This window comes from Anopheles funestus, chromosome 2RL (assembly GCF_943734845.2).
Source record: "Anopheles funestus chromosome 2RL, idAnoFuneDA-416_04, whole genome shotgun sequence".
In the NCBI taxonomy this organism is placed as follows: domain Eukaryota; kingdom Metazoa; phylum Arthropoda; class Insecta; order Diptera; family Culicidae; genus Anopheles; species Anopheles funestus.
Window position 1 is genome coordinate 20,452,664 of NC_064598.1, and position 13,666 is coordinate 20,466,329.

At 44.1% G+C, this 13,666-nt stretch overlaps 1 protein-coding gene and 1 long non-coding RNA gene across 4 annotated transcripts in view; one reads left to right on the forward strand and one right to left on the reverse strand.

Annotated features, from left to right (window-relative positions):
* Nucleotides 1-13,666, reverse strand: part of LOC125763045 (hemicentin-1) — a 59,501-nt gene that overhangs the window by 8,512 nt on the left and 37,323 nt on the right. For all 3 annotated transcript variants that reach the window (XM_049425797.1, XM_049425798.1, XM_049425796.1), the window contains exons 3-9: nucleotides 11,497-11,838; nucleotides 10,913-11,023; nucleotides 10,560-10,763; nucleotides 10,326-10,477; nucleotides 8,285-8,429; nucleotides 5,838-5,968; nucleotides 2,065-2,224 (exon numbers count right to left, since the gene is read on the reverse strand). In XM_049425797.1, the coding sequence (XP_049281754.1) occupies nucleotides 2,065-2,224; nucleotides 5,838-5,968; nucleotides 8,285-8,429; nucleotides 10,326-10,477; nucleotides 10,560-10,763; nucleotides 10,913-11,023; nucleotides 11,497-11,838 (1,245 nt within the window). The remainder of the gene's footprint in view (nucleotides 1-2,064; nucleotides 2,225-5,837; nucleotides 5,969-8,284; nucleotides 8,430-10,325; nucleotides 10,478-10,559; nucleotides 10,764-10,912; nucleotides 11,024-11,496; nucleotides 11,839-13,666) is intronic.
* The window catches only part of LOC125763150 (uncharacterized), a 108,397-nt gene continuing 107,217 nt past the window's right edge, over nucleotides 12,487-13,666 (forward strand). The window contains exon 1 of the long non-coding RNA XR_007418305.1: nucleotides 12,487-13,423. This is a non-coding gene — a long non-coding RNA (uncharacterized LOC125763150). The remainder of the gene's footprint in view (nucleotides 13,424-13,666) is intronic.

Here is a 13,666-nt window from a genome sequence, read left to right on the forward strand (position 1 = left end):
AATTTCATTTCCAAAATAAACGAATTTCGTGTTCCCCAAAAAGCACGAACGCGTCCACGCTTCTGCTATCCTTCACACCAGTCGTCATTCAAATGTGAAGCTGAAAGGCACATACATGTGTGTGTGCGGGTCTGGCTGCGAGTGTGTGAAAAATCAAATAGCGTAAATTCTGATTTACAACCATTTCTGACAAACAAATTATCAGTCAATTGAGAGGGAAACGCAAGCGCACAGGCGGCAAGCGGCAAGATCAAGCCGTACAGATCCCACCTTGCAACTGCTGCCTGCAGTGCCTTGGACAGCTGGGCTTCGGTACCATTTCCGCGGTACCATTGCGTCGCTTTTATTCGATTAACGTGACTGATTGCGGTACTATGCGGAGGTTGGAAATCAAAGCATTCCCCGGTTGGCCCATTAGGTGCGGCCCGGTGCGATGCGAATGGGGGGGCAGGTTCACCATTACGCTGAACACATTCTCAGGAAGCGCGCAAAATCGAAGTGCGATGTTGCAGCACACTTGAGCGGAATCGACCAGTGCATCGGCTGGTGCTTAATAACACATTTCGATGGTCATTTACGGAAGAGGAAAATACGGGAAAATGGGTCTCTGGAGTTTCCGTACTACCAGGTGAAGCACAATAAAAATATTTTTCATAAGACAACATTTTTTTAAATACATCAAGGGAATTTTCTGTGCTGAGTTCTGTGAAAAATGCTTCATTTCCATAAAATCTTTTGAGGTTTCGTCCATAATTTTGTCCTAATCATTCCACTGTGCAGATGGCGAATGCTGGCGAACCGTCCCTGCTGGTGTGTGTGTGTTTGTGGGGGAGAATGGATGCCATCGATTCAATTCCCTGGACGGTTGTGACACTTCAATTACATTTGCACGAATTGTTACGATGGCCACAATTGACTACAAAGTGGAGCTGGGGTTTTCCTACGAAACATTGCTGTTCCATTTATACACCCTTCGGCAGCTTTTCCATCCTACCACCCCAGTTTCTGCAACTCACCATATAAAAAAGCACACAAACTCACACACACCATCCATCCATAGTGCGTCCTACGAATGCGCCTGGTTGGATGGCTGATTGTTTGTTGAAATTTTGCGTAAAATACAATTTGAAATCCCACGCCGACTTCTTCCCACCCCTTTTTTGCCGTTTGGCAAGTGTTTGCTCATATTTGAACCGAATTTTTGGCACTTGTTCCGCCAGGAAGCAGCAGCAGCAGCGGCAGGAAGTGAAAGCGAGCGTAAATCGAGCTTTTGTTGCGCCGGTTAATATTCATGTGTGAAATTAAATTCGATGTGAGAACAAAACACCAACCGAAGTGGTTGCAATTTGTGGAACATGATGCGGTTTAGTTGAAATAAAAAATTCACACACACAAAGAGAGAGAGAGAGAAAGAGAGAGAGAACTGGTGTGTAAAAATAGGAAAGCTTTTACCCACGGTGCCTTTCGTCCATGCTACCCAACAAGGGTGAATGTTACTGGGGGTTGTTTTCCCTGTGTCATTGCTGCTGATCAGCGTGAAAAAAAAAACCCCCGAGAGCCACTAGGGAGGGCCCCATTTTGGTTCGTACCGGTAAAGAGCGAAAGGTGCGAGAAGTTAATGAAATTTCATTTCATTTACAATAATGCGTTCACCATCCCCCCTCCCGAAATGAGAATCCGTTCCAGCCGTTTGCACCGTTTGGGTGACTTCATCCCAAAAATGTGTACTGGCGTGTTACGTGGTTCCGCGTTCGTAGAAGAAGGTAAACGATTCACCGTACCGAATAAAATTCACTGTTTGTTCTGCTCCTGCTACTATTCAGCCTTTTTTTTTACCAGCTTTCGTCAAGTGAAAAGATTTGGTGAAGCAAACAGAAAAAAAAACGTTACAAGAAACCTGTTCATAAAGGACACAAAATAACGCAACGAACAAACGTAAGAAAATCAGGTCGAGATCATTTACCTTCCTTTGACTTAGTGAGGATGGGAAGGGAGGGTTGGAGGAGGTCATGTAATGAGGCAGACAAGGAGGGAGGAGAGAAACGCAAACGAAAGGATACTTACAGCGCACGCGAAGTGTGACGTGATTGCTCGTACCGCGGCCCTCAGTGTTTGCCGCCATGCAGGTGTAATCTCCGGCCAGGCTGCGGGACACACCTTGCAGTGCCAGCGAATGGTCGGACAGGATGATGCCAGCTGTGACGTTATGATGGAGTTCGTTTCCCTGTTGTTAAGAAAAGGCGAGCCGGAAAAAAAGTGTGAATGGAAAACAGTGACAGAATGGAAAACGTCTTGTCAGCGTTTGGCGCAGGACGACAAGGACACACCGCAGAAGTGGTTTTTATGGCATGATTTTTTTTTTTTTTGTGGAAATATATAAAAACTCTTGACGAAGAAGTATCACCCGAAGAAGTGGAGTAGGGAGCAGAAACAATCACATATACATATACATTACTTTTACCATCTCTCAGGCGTCTACCGGTGCCGATCATCGGTGGCTACATATACCGGCTTGAAGTCGTAATTGAAGGTGGCAAAAAAAACCCCCACCACCCAACCACTCCAGCCCATTTGCCGTTACCAAATCTTGGGCGGGAATTGAATTATTTACTCAGACCGCTTTTAATAAGGATCAAGTGAAGCTGGCAAAGAACGCGAGTTAATCTACAGACTACCCGACCACGTTGTACGACTACCCCACCACCTGGGGTGGGGAAAAACAGGCTTCCCAGTCGGTACGGCCATACAGTATAACAAACCCCAGCGTTGTGCCATGGTGTATGAACGCTCCGGTACACACGTAACGAAACCGTTTGTTGTTGCTGGTTGCTGGTTAATTGTATTTCGCTGAAGCTTTCCCATGGAGCGCAAAACACGATATTTGTGAAGTTTGGTGAGCTTAATGTTTTTAGGGGGCAGGAAGGAATTGGTGTGTGGATCTTCTAACGATTATGAATGTACCGTGCAGATAATCCGAATTTTCAACATCAAACAGTTCCGGTGCGACATCTGCGGGGGGGAAAAGGAAGCTTGTTGGTGGTGTTCGTAGTGAGCCGGCGGGTGCTTTTTCTTCCCGACGACAACGACAACTCGTGGTAATGTGCGGTCGCGTGTTTCACTGGTTGCTGTAAATTTTTTTTGCTGCTTTTGTTGTTAAAGGTAAGTATGTTGTGTCTGTGCAGTTTCCCTGTGTCAATTAAATTGTTAATTATTCTGCTTGGAACATCATTCTAAAAGGCATCTGCTTATCGCTGTTTTAAGCGCGTATTGCCTCGTACCGCCGTTATGTGAATCTCGGGAGTTCGTGAGTAGAAATTTGTGTCTACCGGGGGATGGTATGCTGTACAAAGAAGGGAGAGTTTTGCGTGTACTGTAACCATGTGGTGTTTGTTGCGCAAAGATAGGATGTAACGTGCGTTTAATTGCTGCTTGAAAGTGGTTCTTTAGCAATTAATGGTTGGTTTGAGAGAAAGTGTCATTGAACGTATGTTTAGATAAACCAAGTGGGATTATTTTTCTTCAGCCATCGGAAACGTGTCATGTAACTTCGCTTTTGTGCAAGCAAAATGGTTTAAATACACTTCAGACGGATTATGTTATTTTATGGTGTATTGAAGATGCGAACATCAAAGAACGAAATTACAGAAAATATTTAAAGCTTTGGTATACAAAAGAATTGCTTTTTGAAAGGTGATGAAAGTGTCTCCCACAGACTATCTGAGAATCCTATCTGACAATCGAGCAACATTTTGCAATAAAATAAATATCAGGATTAGGTAAAGGCTTTTTTCCTGTCTTGGGGATCGACTACCAATGGGGCTACGTAATTGGTAGAGAAGACCCGACTCTTAATGTTTATCCAAAAACGTCAATCGTACATCTTTAACCAACCAATCTAGTCCAGTGATTTCTTGGCATGATGTATAACTATGGGTGGGTAACTTAATCCAAATAACATGTTTTCTTACGCCTCATTTTTCATGGTGAAAGTAATAATCTACAGAAAAAAGACCTCATGGCCAGAAGACATCACGTGGCCAGAGAACACTTCGTGGACAGATGTATTGCAAGTGCTGGAGGAGTGTAGATTTCCATATTTTCCGATCGTCAACAAATGAAGGAAGTTCTTCAGGGAAATGAGGTGGGACATATAGATTCTTGTGTACTTGATGGAGGACATAAAGTACACGGGACTAACGGCTTTCGTTTACATTCAGAGTCAAGCAGGTGTTGTCTTCTATCTATCAATCTCCTTTTGAAGAACGCCTTATACGAATGGCTTCGCCTGACCGCCTGCGCGTATACTTAGCTGTCTGTCTTATACTTATATTTCTACAGTCACTTTACTGTTGAATTATCCAAAAACATTGTGCTATTGCCTAGTGCTAATAGTTTTCTTTGAATTGGCATAACGGTTATAACCGGAGTAAAATTTCCTCTTTACCTAAAGTTACCAATTTATTTTTGTTATGACAGTTTAAAAATTAACTTGCAACATTTTCTGAATGGTAAATACAAAGGACTATTACTTAATTCTCCTATAGCTGACTGGGAAATCTAATCACGTTAGTTGGAATTTTATATTTAAAGCCAATATAAAATCAAAGTCCACAATCACGTAAATCCTGGCAAAAACGATTCTAGGAAAAAGAAAATCACCGAAACAAACAAATTTGCTGAAATAAACAAAACGCTCCATCTTGAAAAAGTGCCTCCAGATAATGGCCATTATTTTCGCAATGGAACACATTTCGAGGAATGATTAAATTCAATCTCTTCCCATTCGACCGGCAGCGTTCCACTTGACGCGTTTGAATTAACTAATTTTTTTATGAGGAGGTGTGTTTTATAGCTTTGCATTACCCTCAGTAGGGTAGTAAAAAAGCTGAGCAGAACATCCTCGAACGGTAGCCGTATAATAAGACACTTTGCGGTCAGGATCCACTTATCAGGCAGACACACGGGTAGTCAAGCTGGAAGGAATTTCGCTTTACGGGTAAAGTGACCGTCCAGAAGGATCTCTCACACATGCGAATCGATGCAGGATCCAACTCGCGTGCGCAACACATACCTCCCCAACCCGCCCCCGTTACTGTCCCTATGAAGAACGCAATTCTCCAGTCTCATTTGCAACAAACCCCACACCCCCCATTGTGCTGGTTACATCCGGTACACGGGTCGCTTCGCAAAATCCCATTTACAACAAATCCTCCGGTGGTTAGGCAAATCAAACATTGCACGTTTGCCTTATGAGATGAAATACTTGCAAGGAGCTTAGGAAGAAGTGGAGAGAGAGCGAAAAAAAAAATAACTGCCGGACGCCCATTTCCAACAATGCAACGTAGGGAGCGAAAACTCGTGGACTCAGGCTGTCCCAACGGATGGTCGAGAGTTGGAACAATGTTGAGGAATGTTCCCGATGTCGCCATTGTAAAACGGTTGCCGCCAGTACACCCATCCTTACGATCATGATTGTTTCGAACGCGGTCTATAGTCCACTTCAGATATCTGCAGGAATTCCACACCAAGGACGCCGGTAGTCCATTTTTGCTGAGCTCGGGAGCTTTCAAGCAGGATAGAGTATCGTACATTCGGTTCGGCTATAGCTTATAAACGACCTTGAAGAACGGGAAGCGTTCTGAGTGTGGAGTAATGCATATAATCGGAAACAGGAAAAAGGAACAACGATGTAGCATAGTTTTTTTCACCCACCAGAGCAAGGTGCTTTTGGGCACTTGGAAAAACCTTGGTGTCCAAGGAAAACCTTGGATTTTGTACGACGCTGACTTGCGGGGCAAGAAATAAAAACTGTGAAACCATCCCTAACCCATACTTACATCGTGATACCAGGCAAGCTTGTACGGTTTAGGATTCGATTGGATGTGGCAGTCGAAGTATATGTCATCACCCTCCTTAATGTCGTCCGGATTAAGGGATGATCCCATTTTGAGCGTCACGATCGGCATGTCTGTGGGGATAAGTGAGTGATGTTTCGAGTTTAGTTTTTATTATTACCATCCTGTTTGTTAATGCATCTGGTAGAGTGTAAACATTATTTAGTGCTAACAAAGAGCGTAGAGTTGTGCATAAACTTTTTCTTCTTTTTACACACTTTACTGCTACCTAGCCCTACTAGAGAAGCTCGTAAAATGTTCAACGATATAAAAATGCAAAGCAAAGCAAACTCTAAAGAAAAAAAAAACAGGGGGCCAGAGAGCAAAACGCGCACAAACACGGAGGTTACAGGAAGAAACTAAAAGTCACGACTGGAAAACATCCATTACGCCGCTTAGAGCACTGTTGCGATTTACTTGTAAAATCATCCGGTAATCAAAGCGGCAGCGAATCACTCTTCCATTTGCTTCGACGGAACGCGCTACGTTAGCCGTGGCCTGGAATCTGTCGTAGCACTTTTCGCTTTATCTGTCACACACCCCAATGCAAATAATGGTTTCAACCCCATTCTTCAAACCGACGACGCTAGCGAAAGAGTTCCATGCACAGCATCCGAATGGTGAAGCATCGGCTTTTATTGCGTTATACCGGCCAGACAGCACGCTTCTTCCCCGGGGCCCCCCGAAAACCGGTGGCCCTATCGCATGGGCAATAAGGAGACAAGTTTTATGCTACTTGTGTCGTTGGCTAACGGTCGCATGGTGTTTTTTTTTTGCTCAACGCTCTTATTTATTTACGATCCAGAACGATGGAACGACACCATTTGCCAGATACAAGGATACATAACAAACACACACAAACAATTCTGTAGCCCACTGGGGGCGGGAGGAGACCGGGATTCTTAGCCAGCTAGCACTCGTGGTTAAGTGGCGTTTCTTCGGTGCCAAGTCGTGGACAGAAAGTCGAGAAAAGAGATCGAGAGATATGGAGAGACAGCAAGCCATGCTAGCGCACGACTCTCACGCGGCGCAACGAAGGACTTTCGAAAGGACAATTTCAAGTGTCTGCTTTTTATCATTTCACGGTTGCATAAACATGGCCGGGGCACAACACATAAAATAGGCAGCAACACGCTTCACCCCTTGCGAACAGGGAGTAGAACTGTGATAGCCCCAAAACAGAACAAAAAAAATACGAGAAAAAAAAGGAAAAACGAAAACTGGCCCCCCTTTTACTCCAATGTCCAATCAGAAGCCCAGGGGACGGGAGGGGGGGGGGGGGGTGATAGTATAACCAAGAAGCACGAACGTGAAAATCCCATTCACTTCCGTATTAGTTGTAGACCAAACAGACGCATCCGGCACGGGGAGGAGTATCGCAGGGAGTTGTGGAATCTTGAATGAAAAGCTTTGCAAAAACTTTTGGTCGAAGAGTATAAGTTAATTTCCAGCTTTATGCTGCTAGTATTTATTAGATTTGGTTTCGTTTCGTTCGTTCGTTTAGGGTTTCCGTTTCGAATTTTTTTTTCGGTTACCTACGGCACACAAGGTACTTTAGTGTTTGGAGCGGGCCTCGTTCTACCTTTTTTTTTGCTCGATGACGATTTATACGGTTGCGTCTCAATTAGGACACCGGTCGGCGACTATATGGTACGTAGTGAGGTTCCTTTTTCTCTCGTTTTTTTCACATCCTCCCCATAGTGATGATGGCCTTAGTTTGAAGTTTAGCATTTATTGGTAGCGCAATAAAATACCGTGTAACCGTTGTCGTAACTGGTCCCGCACGCACACGCACCCGCGCAGTAGATCCGCGGAACGCAATTTTATCGTTGCGATCGAACCTCGAACCGTGAATAAAACTGATAGGACGTTGTTTTGGGGCGGCTGTAAATGGAATTCAATTTCCGTTTTGTTCCGTTTTTGTGTGTTTTGTTTGCTTTTTGTGACCATGATGAAGAGCGTGGACCAGTCGTTTTACTGCCTGCCGAACTGCGCCTCACGCCTCTCGGTTGGCGTGTGTAATTCCAGCTTCAGATTCCAGATTCATTCTCGCTGTTCGAACTCAATCACGGTCTGCGCTTTTGGTGATTTATTTTTTTCTCCTTCCATGGGGTGAAGTGTTTCCATACGGATCCGAAATGTAACCGAAGACAGACGTTAATAAGACAGTAAATAAAGACGTTAAAGAAAAGCCATAAACTGTAAATACTTTTACGCATTTGCTATAAACAAAAATCCTACAGCGAACTGAAGGTTCCAGGTTTGCTTTACTTTAATCTCTTAATTTAGAAAACAACACGCTCATGCTTTTCATGCGAAAATCTTTAAGCTACTTTTTTTCTGCCCTGGCAGCCCCCCGTTTACGTGAGGGTTTGGTATACGCTACTTACAATGCACCACCAGTCGCCACTTGTCCTCGATTGCGCTGTCCGGGATGAGCGGGTTCTCGGCCCGGCAAGTCAAATATTTGCCATCATCGTCCACCGTCGGTGTGTACGATATAACGCTGAGTGATTGGTTGCCAGTTTCCGAGAACTGAGTGTCGGAGGGAGAGAGAGAGAGAGAGAGAAAGAGAGAATGGCGGGTAAAATGAATGTATTGGCCTGAATGAAGGGATTGGAAAATGTACGCGTATATACCCTTACATGAGGGTTGAAAAAAAGAATGAAAGAATGAAGTAGGAAAAAACCATAATGCAACGGTTCCAATTCGCAACCATTACGGCGCAACTTCCTTTTTAGCCGATGGAAAGTCCGCAATATTACACATTTCAATCACGTGCACATTCGGTACTTCGGGGGTTTCAGTACCGGCAGATGGTTCTCGCTTGTTATTTTCTTTTTTTTTTGCTTCGTGCCACAACTGCATGATCTTCGACTCTATTTATACTTTGTATTCGATCAAGCTGCAACGAAGTATTACTTTGATTCGTTTGCACAGGGCTGTTACTTTCGTGGTTTGTGGAGGTTCGTTGTACAGTGCTACAGGAGCTACGTTAGATGGCAGAAAGATGTAACAGATTTACACACGTTGCTTCATTTATTGTTTTCGTTCGTATGCGACTCTCTGGTATGATATTGAAGTAACGAATATTGTACACACAACGAGTAGTTTATTGTGGAAAACATACAAACAAACACAACAGCGTGATTGGATAGCTTCGTTTATGGGTTTATGGGAGAGGTCTCTGAGTTTGTGTCCTTTTAATAATATTAAAAGCTCTGAAAAACAATCTTAAGTAATAAGTTAATGAGTATGTTATTTTCCTAACAATTAATAATTAATTTGAAAACGTGTGTGATAGCTGTATTTTTACAAATTTTGAACAAACTTCATTTTTTTTAGCACAAAATGCTTTTCTGCTATAAAAATAAGAAATATTCAAATCCGCAAAATAGATCTATAAATTGTAGAGCAAAATTTCACGTTTCTAATTTAATCGTACCGATTGAATAGTGATCATTTAGCAATCATCAACAACACCTAAAATTACCCGATGCCAAACAATATACATATATTTATCGCCATCTGCAAATGAAATTAGAATGTATCGCAGTGACACAGTACACGCGATCCGTGAGACAAGTCAAACGGCACTGAATGTGTGCTTTGTGAAATAGAATTTCAATACCATTAACTCGCCATCGCCCCAGCGAGGATCACCACCGCGACACAATGGGTATCGCGAAAATTGTTGATTAATAATTATTGTCGATTGGTTTTGCTAATTATTTCCTCCAGCGGGGACAGCAATACAATTTGCACCATTCCGGATACTGTACGATGCAATGCGTAGATGCAAAAATCGAGACAAGATAATTATGAGCGCAATTAGGGTGCGAGAAAACATCGAAACACCTGGCGCATTGAAACTGGGTCCGGGTGAAGGTGGATCAGGTTGGAATTGTGGTTTGATTCAAAATTAATATTTAGCATTTTCTATTTACCGAAAAAAAGGGTTGGAAGGGATGGGAAGGAAAGGGAGGATCGGCAGCACAAGCGCATTCAATGTATTTACTGATGCTGAAGCGTTCATTATTTCGCAGTGTTTTTCCTAGAAATTATCACTTCAAAGATAACGCCCCACTATCAGCCCGGAAGGTATGCAATACAATGTTGTTTTAACATTTGTGTGGGAGTTTTTCATCCCCGAGTACTCCAGCATTGTTTCCTGCGCACTATAAACGAAGTTTTTCCCACCCCGTTTTTTTTACCCGTCAATTTGCTATTTGCTTATTTTGAAAATGAAACATGTATCAGATCTGGTCAACAAAGAGAACAAAAAAAAGAGGGCAAACGTGTATCGTGCGAATTTCCGATTCCACCTACGGCTGCGAGTTGTTTTCGGGAAAAGGACGATCGTTTGCGATTGACCGAGCATGACCGAGTCTGACCTGTAATTACAAACCGTCCGTTCACGTCCGTACTTACATTCTTCGTAACGCGCTTCAGCATGCGGGTACCTTTCCACCACGAGATGGCCGCTTCTGGGCGGGAGCCTGAACTTTTGCACTCAATCTCGTACCGCTTGTCGGCGGAGACGAACTTCTCCTTTGCCATGATGTGCACCGCGACCGGTTTGACTGTGAAAAGCGAACACGTTAGAAGCTCATTTCCATAAGCGCGCGTGCACCGCACTCCCCACTCCGGGGTTCTGGTACTTACGGTTGACGTCCAGAACGACTACTTTATTGTTGGGCGGCGTCAGGTTCGTATTGCTCGCGACGCACATCAACCGGGCGTCCAGATGCTGTCGGCCAATGTTTGGATAGGACAGATGATTGACCGTTGTGCCGTCCGGTCGGGTTTCGAACGACTCATCGATGACACTGTTGTCCAGGTACCAGGTAACGTTCGGCCGGGGACGTCCTGGTGGTTATTGGAGAGGCGGCATTAGAAAAGAAACTGTGAGTTGCGAACTTGCACAACGGGGTGCCCCGTGACCCAGGCGTACAGAGAAGACCCTTTGCGAGGGTCAACCTGGTGTGTGTTTGTTCGGATCCAGCCCGAGTCCTTACCTCCTTTGACCTCACAGATCAGTGCAATGTCGCTGCCCTCGCTGTACGGTTCGACCGTGTTGGCCTTTTCTCGGCGCCGCGAATCGTAGATAATGGGTCGATCGGGTGGTACTGTAAATGAGAAAAACACCCGGTGAACAAATAGCTGCTAGAGTGAGCGACATGGTCTTCAATAGGTTGAGTGACATCGAGGTACGATATATGCTAGTTGCTTAATTGTTTTCTCTGGAGTTTTGAACGTTCTGGGAAGAATTCATTACACATTTACGTGCTTTGTAGCTATTATTGTGGGTTAAAATAAGGAAAAAAATAATTCTTTTTATCATATACTTGAAGATCCTCAAAGCTTTAAAACAATTTAAATATTATAGATTAATATTAAAGTGATTCTTAATTAACCTACTCATCGTGAAGGTAAAAAGGGAATTCCTTTTTTCCAAGAACAAAAAGCAAGATTATAATTCCTGTTGAAAAACTGTTTCGAATCAACGCGGCTTCAAACGCATGCGTTATAATTCACAGCACTTCAACGCACTTCGTTCATACAAAATCCTTCCCACCGATGGAGGCGCCCAGTCGCTTACCTATCACAGTGAAGTTTATTTTCAGATTGCGCGTGGGCGAGTTGCGAAAGTCAACGCGACACCGGTACATCCCTTCGTCGGAGAGTTTGATCTCGTCCACCAGCAGCTGGGCGGGATGAGTCGTGGCACGGAAAAAGGCCCGCTTGCCGAAGTACTTGTCCGACGAGGAGAGCCGGGCCTGGGCTACTTGGCGTCCCCGCACATCGAAGTTGTAGAGTGGTTCGTTGTCGTCCTCCTTGAACCACAGCACCATATACACGGCATCGTCCCGCTCGAGTGGCGTTATATCGCACGGTAGGCTGGCCTGTTTGCCCAACACTCCGCTGACCGTTGTGATGGGAACTGAATGAGGGAAAAGAAGAAAAAGGGATGAGAAAAAAACAAACCCGAACGAAACATTAAAGTGCTGTACATTACGAGCGATAGCGCACGGCTACCGTATTTACTTTGTCGTCGATAAAAGCAATATCTTAATTAGCGCCTCACCCTCCCTTCCATGGCTCGAAAACTCCCCAGCCACCCCGGTTCCGGGACCGGGGTTTGACAATGTGAATGGTTAAATTTATCCGGGCCTATCAAAATAATCTCATTTACGTCATGTTCTATTTTCTAACGGTCTCGAATCGATCAACATATTCGCTGGCAAAGCCAGCTTCGGTCAGCTTATCACCACTACGTCAATAACTTTAATTCTCTGCACGTTGAATTTATCCTTTGAAATCGCTCACTTATTTACGATACATCTAACCCTTCGTGATAGTTTTTGGAGCTCGTGGTGTTCGCCAACAACCCATCAGCACCGGTGAAGCACACAGGTGAACCTGAATACCGGGTGCACCATTAAAAGGACGCGAACCTCAATGACGTTTATGGGCCTTGTCCCAAAACCCAACTCCTCTTCTCCCTATCCCACCGAAGGGATGTTCAGGCTTTCCGGCAATCCGGCAGCTTGTGCAGTGGATTGCAAAACACACCCCCGAGTCTCAAGGTAAAACGGACACGATTCAACCCGGTGGTATGGGTGGGGCGCAAAGGTAAAGCCGACCCAAAGCATAATCCCATTCCGCACCGATAAGCCGTAAGCTAACATCAGTCAAAGGCGAAGTATGTAGCATGCTGGGCGACCCCGTAGCGCACACAGACACACACACATACACCCGAACACACTTCAGCCGTTGATGATTGGTATGGCCGACCCGGTAAGGATGGGACCACTTCAAACCGTGCACCGTGATCTCGATGGAAAATCCCTGCACATGAAACGAAATTTTATCCCACCATCCCGGTACAACCGATGGAGCCACATTCGCCCTCTCAAGAGGCACTCATTTTGGTTGACTAATTTCCGTAGAGGGGGTGGTACCGTTCGTGTGTGTGAGTGTGTTCTACCTGGCGAGAACCCTACACAATACACACATCACATTACGTTCCACCGTTTGAACTTTATTTTATTACACTTCATTGTTATTGTTATAGCGCTCGTTGTCGTTGTTAGATACTTTACACACTCATTCACATTGCCGGTCAACTTGTTCACTCATGGACACACACACGGACACCCACACATGGTACTCGTGCATGTAAAAAACGACCATCATCAATTCATAAATACCACCTGTGCCACCTGGATGAAGGGGCCACAAAATGGCCGGGCCGTGGGGAGGGTGGAAACCCCAAGCGCCACTGAACCGAAATAGTAGCGTGGCTGGGCAAAAGGGGGTTTTGTTTATTTATTTATCACTGACATTTTTGCTATCGCTATTCCTTTTACTTTATGTTTGTCTATATCAGTGATTTTTTTTTTCGTTCTTATCGTTGCAGCTCTGTTATTCTACCAAATCCTATGCTCAGCTGGAATGTTTGCAGGATCACTGAATTAAATCGGGCGCAACGTATCACTGTGCACAAGCAGCGTCGAATAAACAGGGTGAGTAGTTCAATATTACAATTCGTGTTTATTGAAATGATTGTAATTTATTACGTTTATTAACATTAAATATGGTAAATGTAATGTTTTTGATTGAAAATTTCCTTAAATAAATATTATATTTTTATGGGTGAAGACACATTTACAGAGTTTTGGAGTTCAAGGGGTAAAGTAGAAGTTCTGAAATTTATTCTAGTAGAATTTCATGTACCGCAATGTCTGAGACATTCTTTAAACTGCATT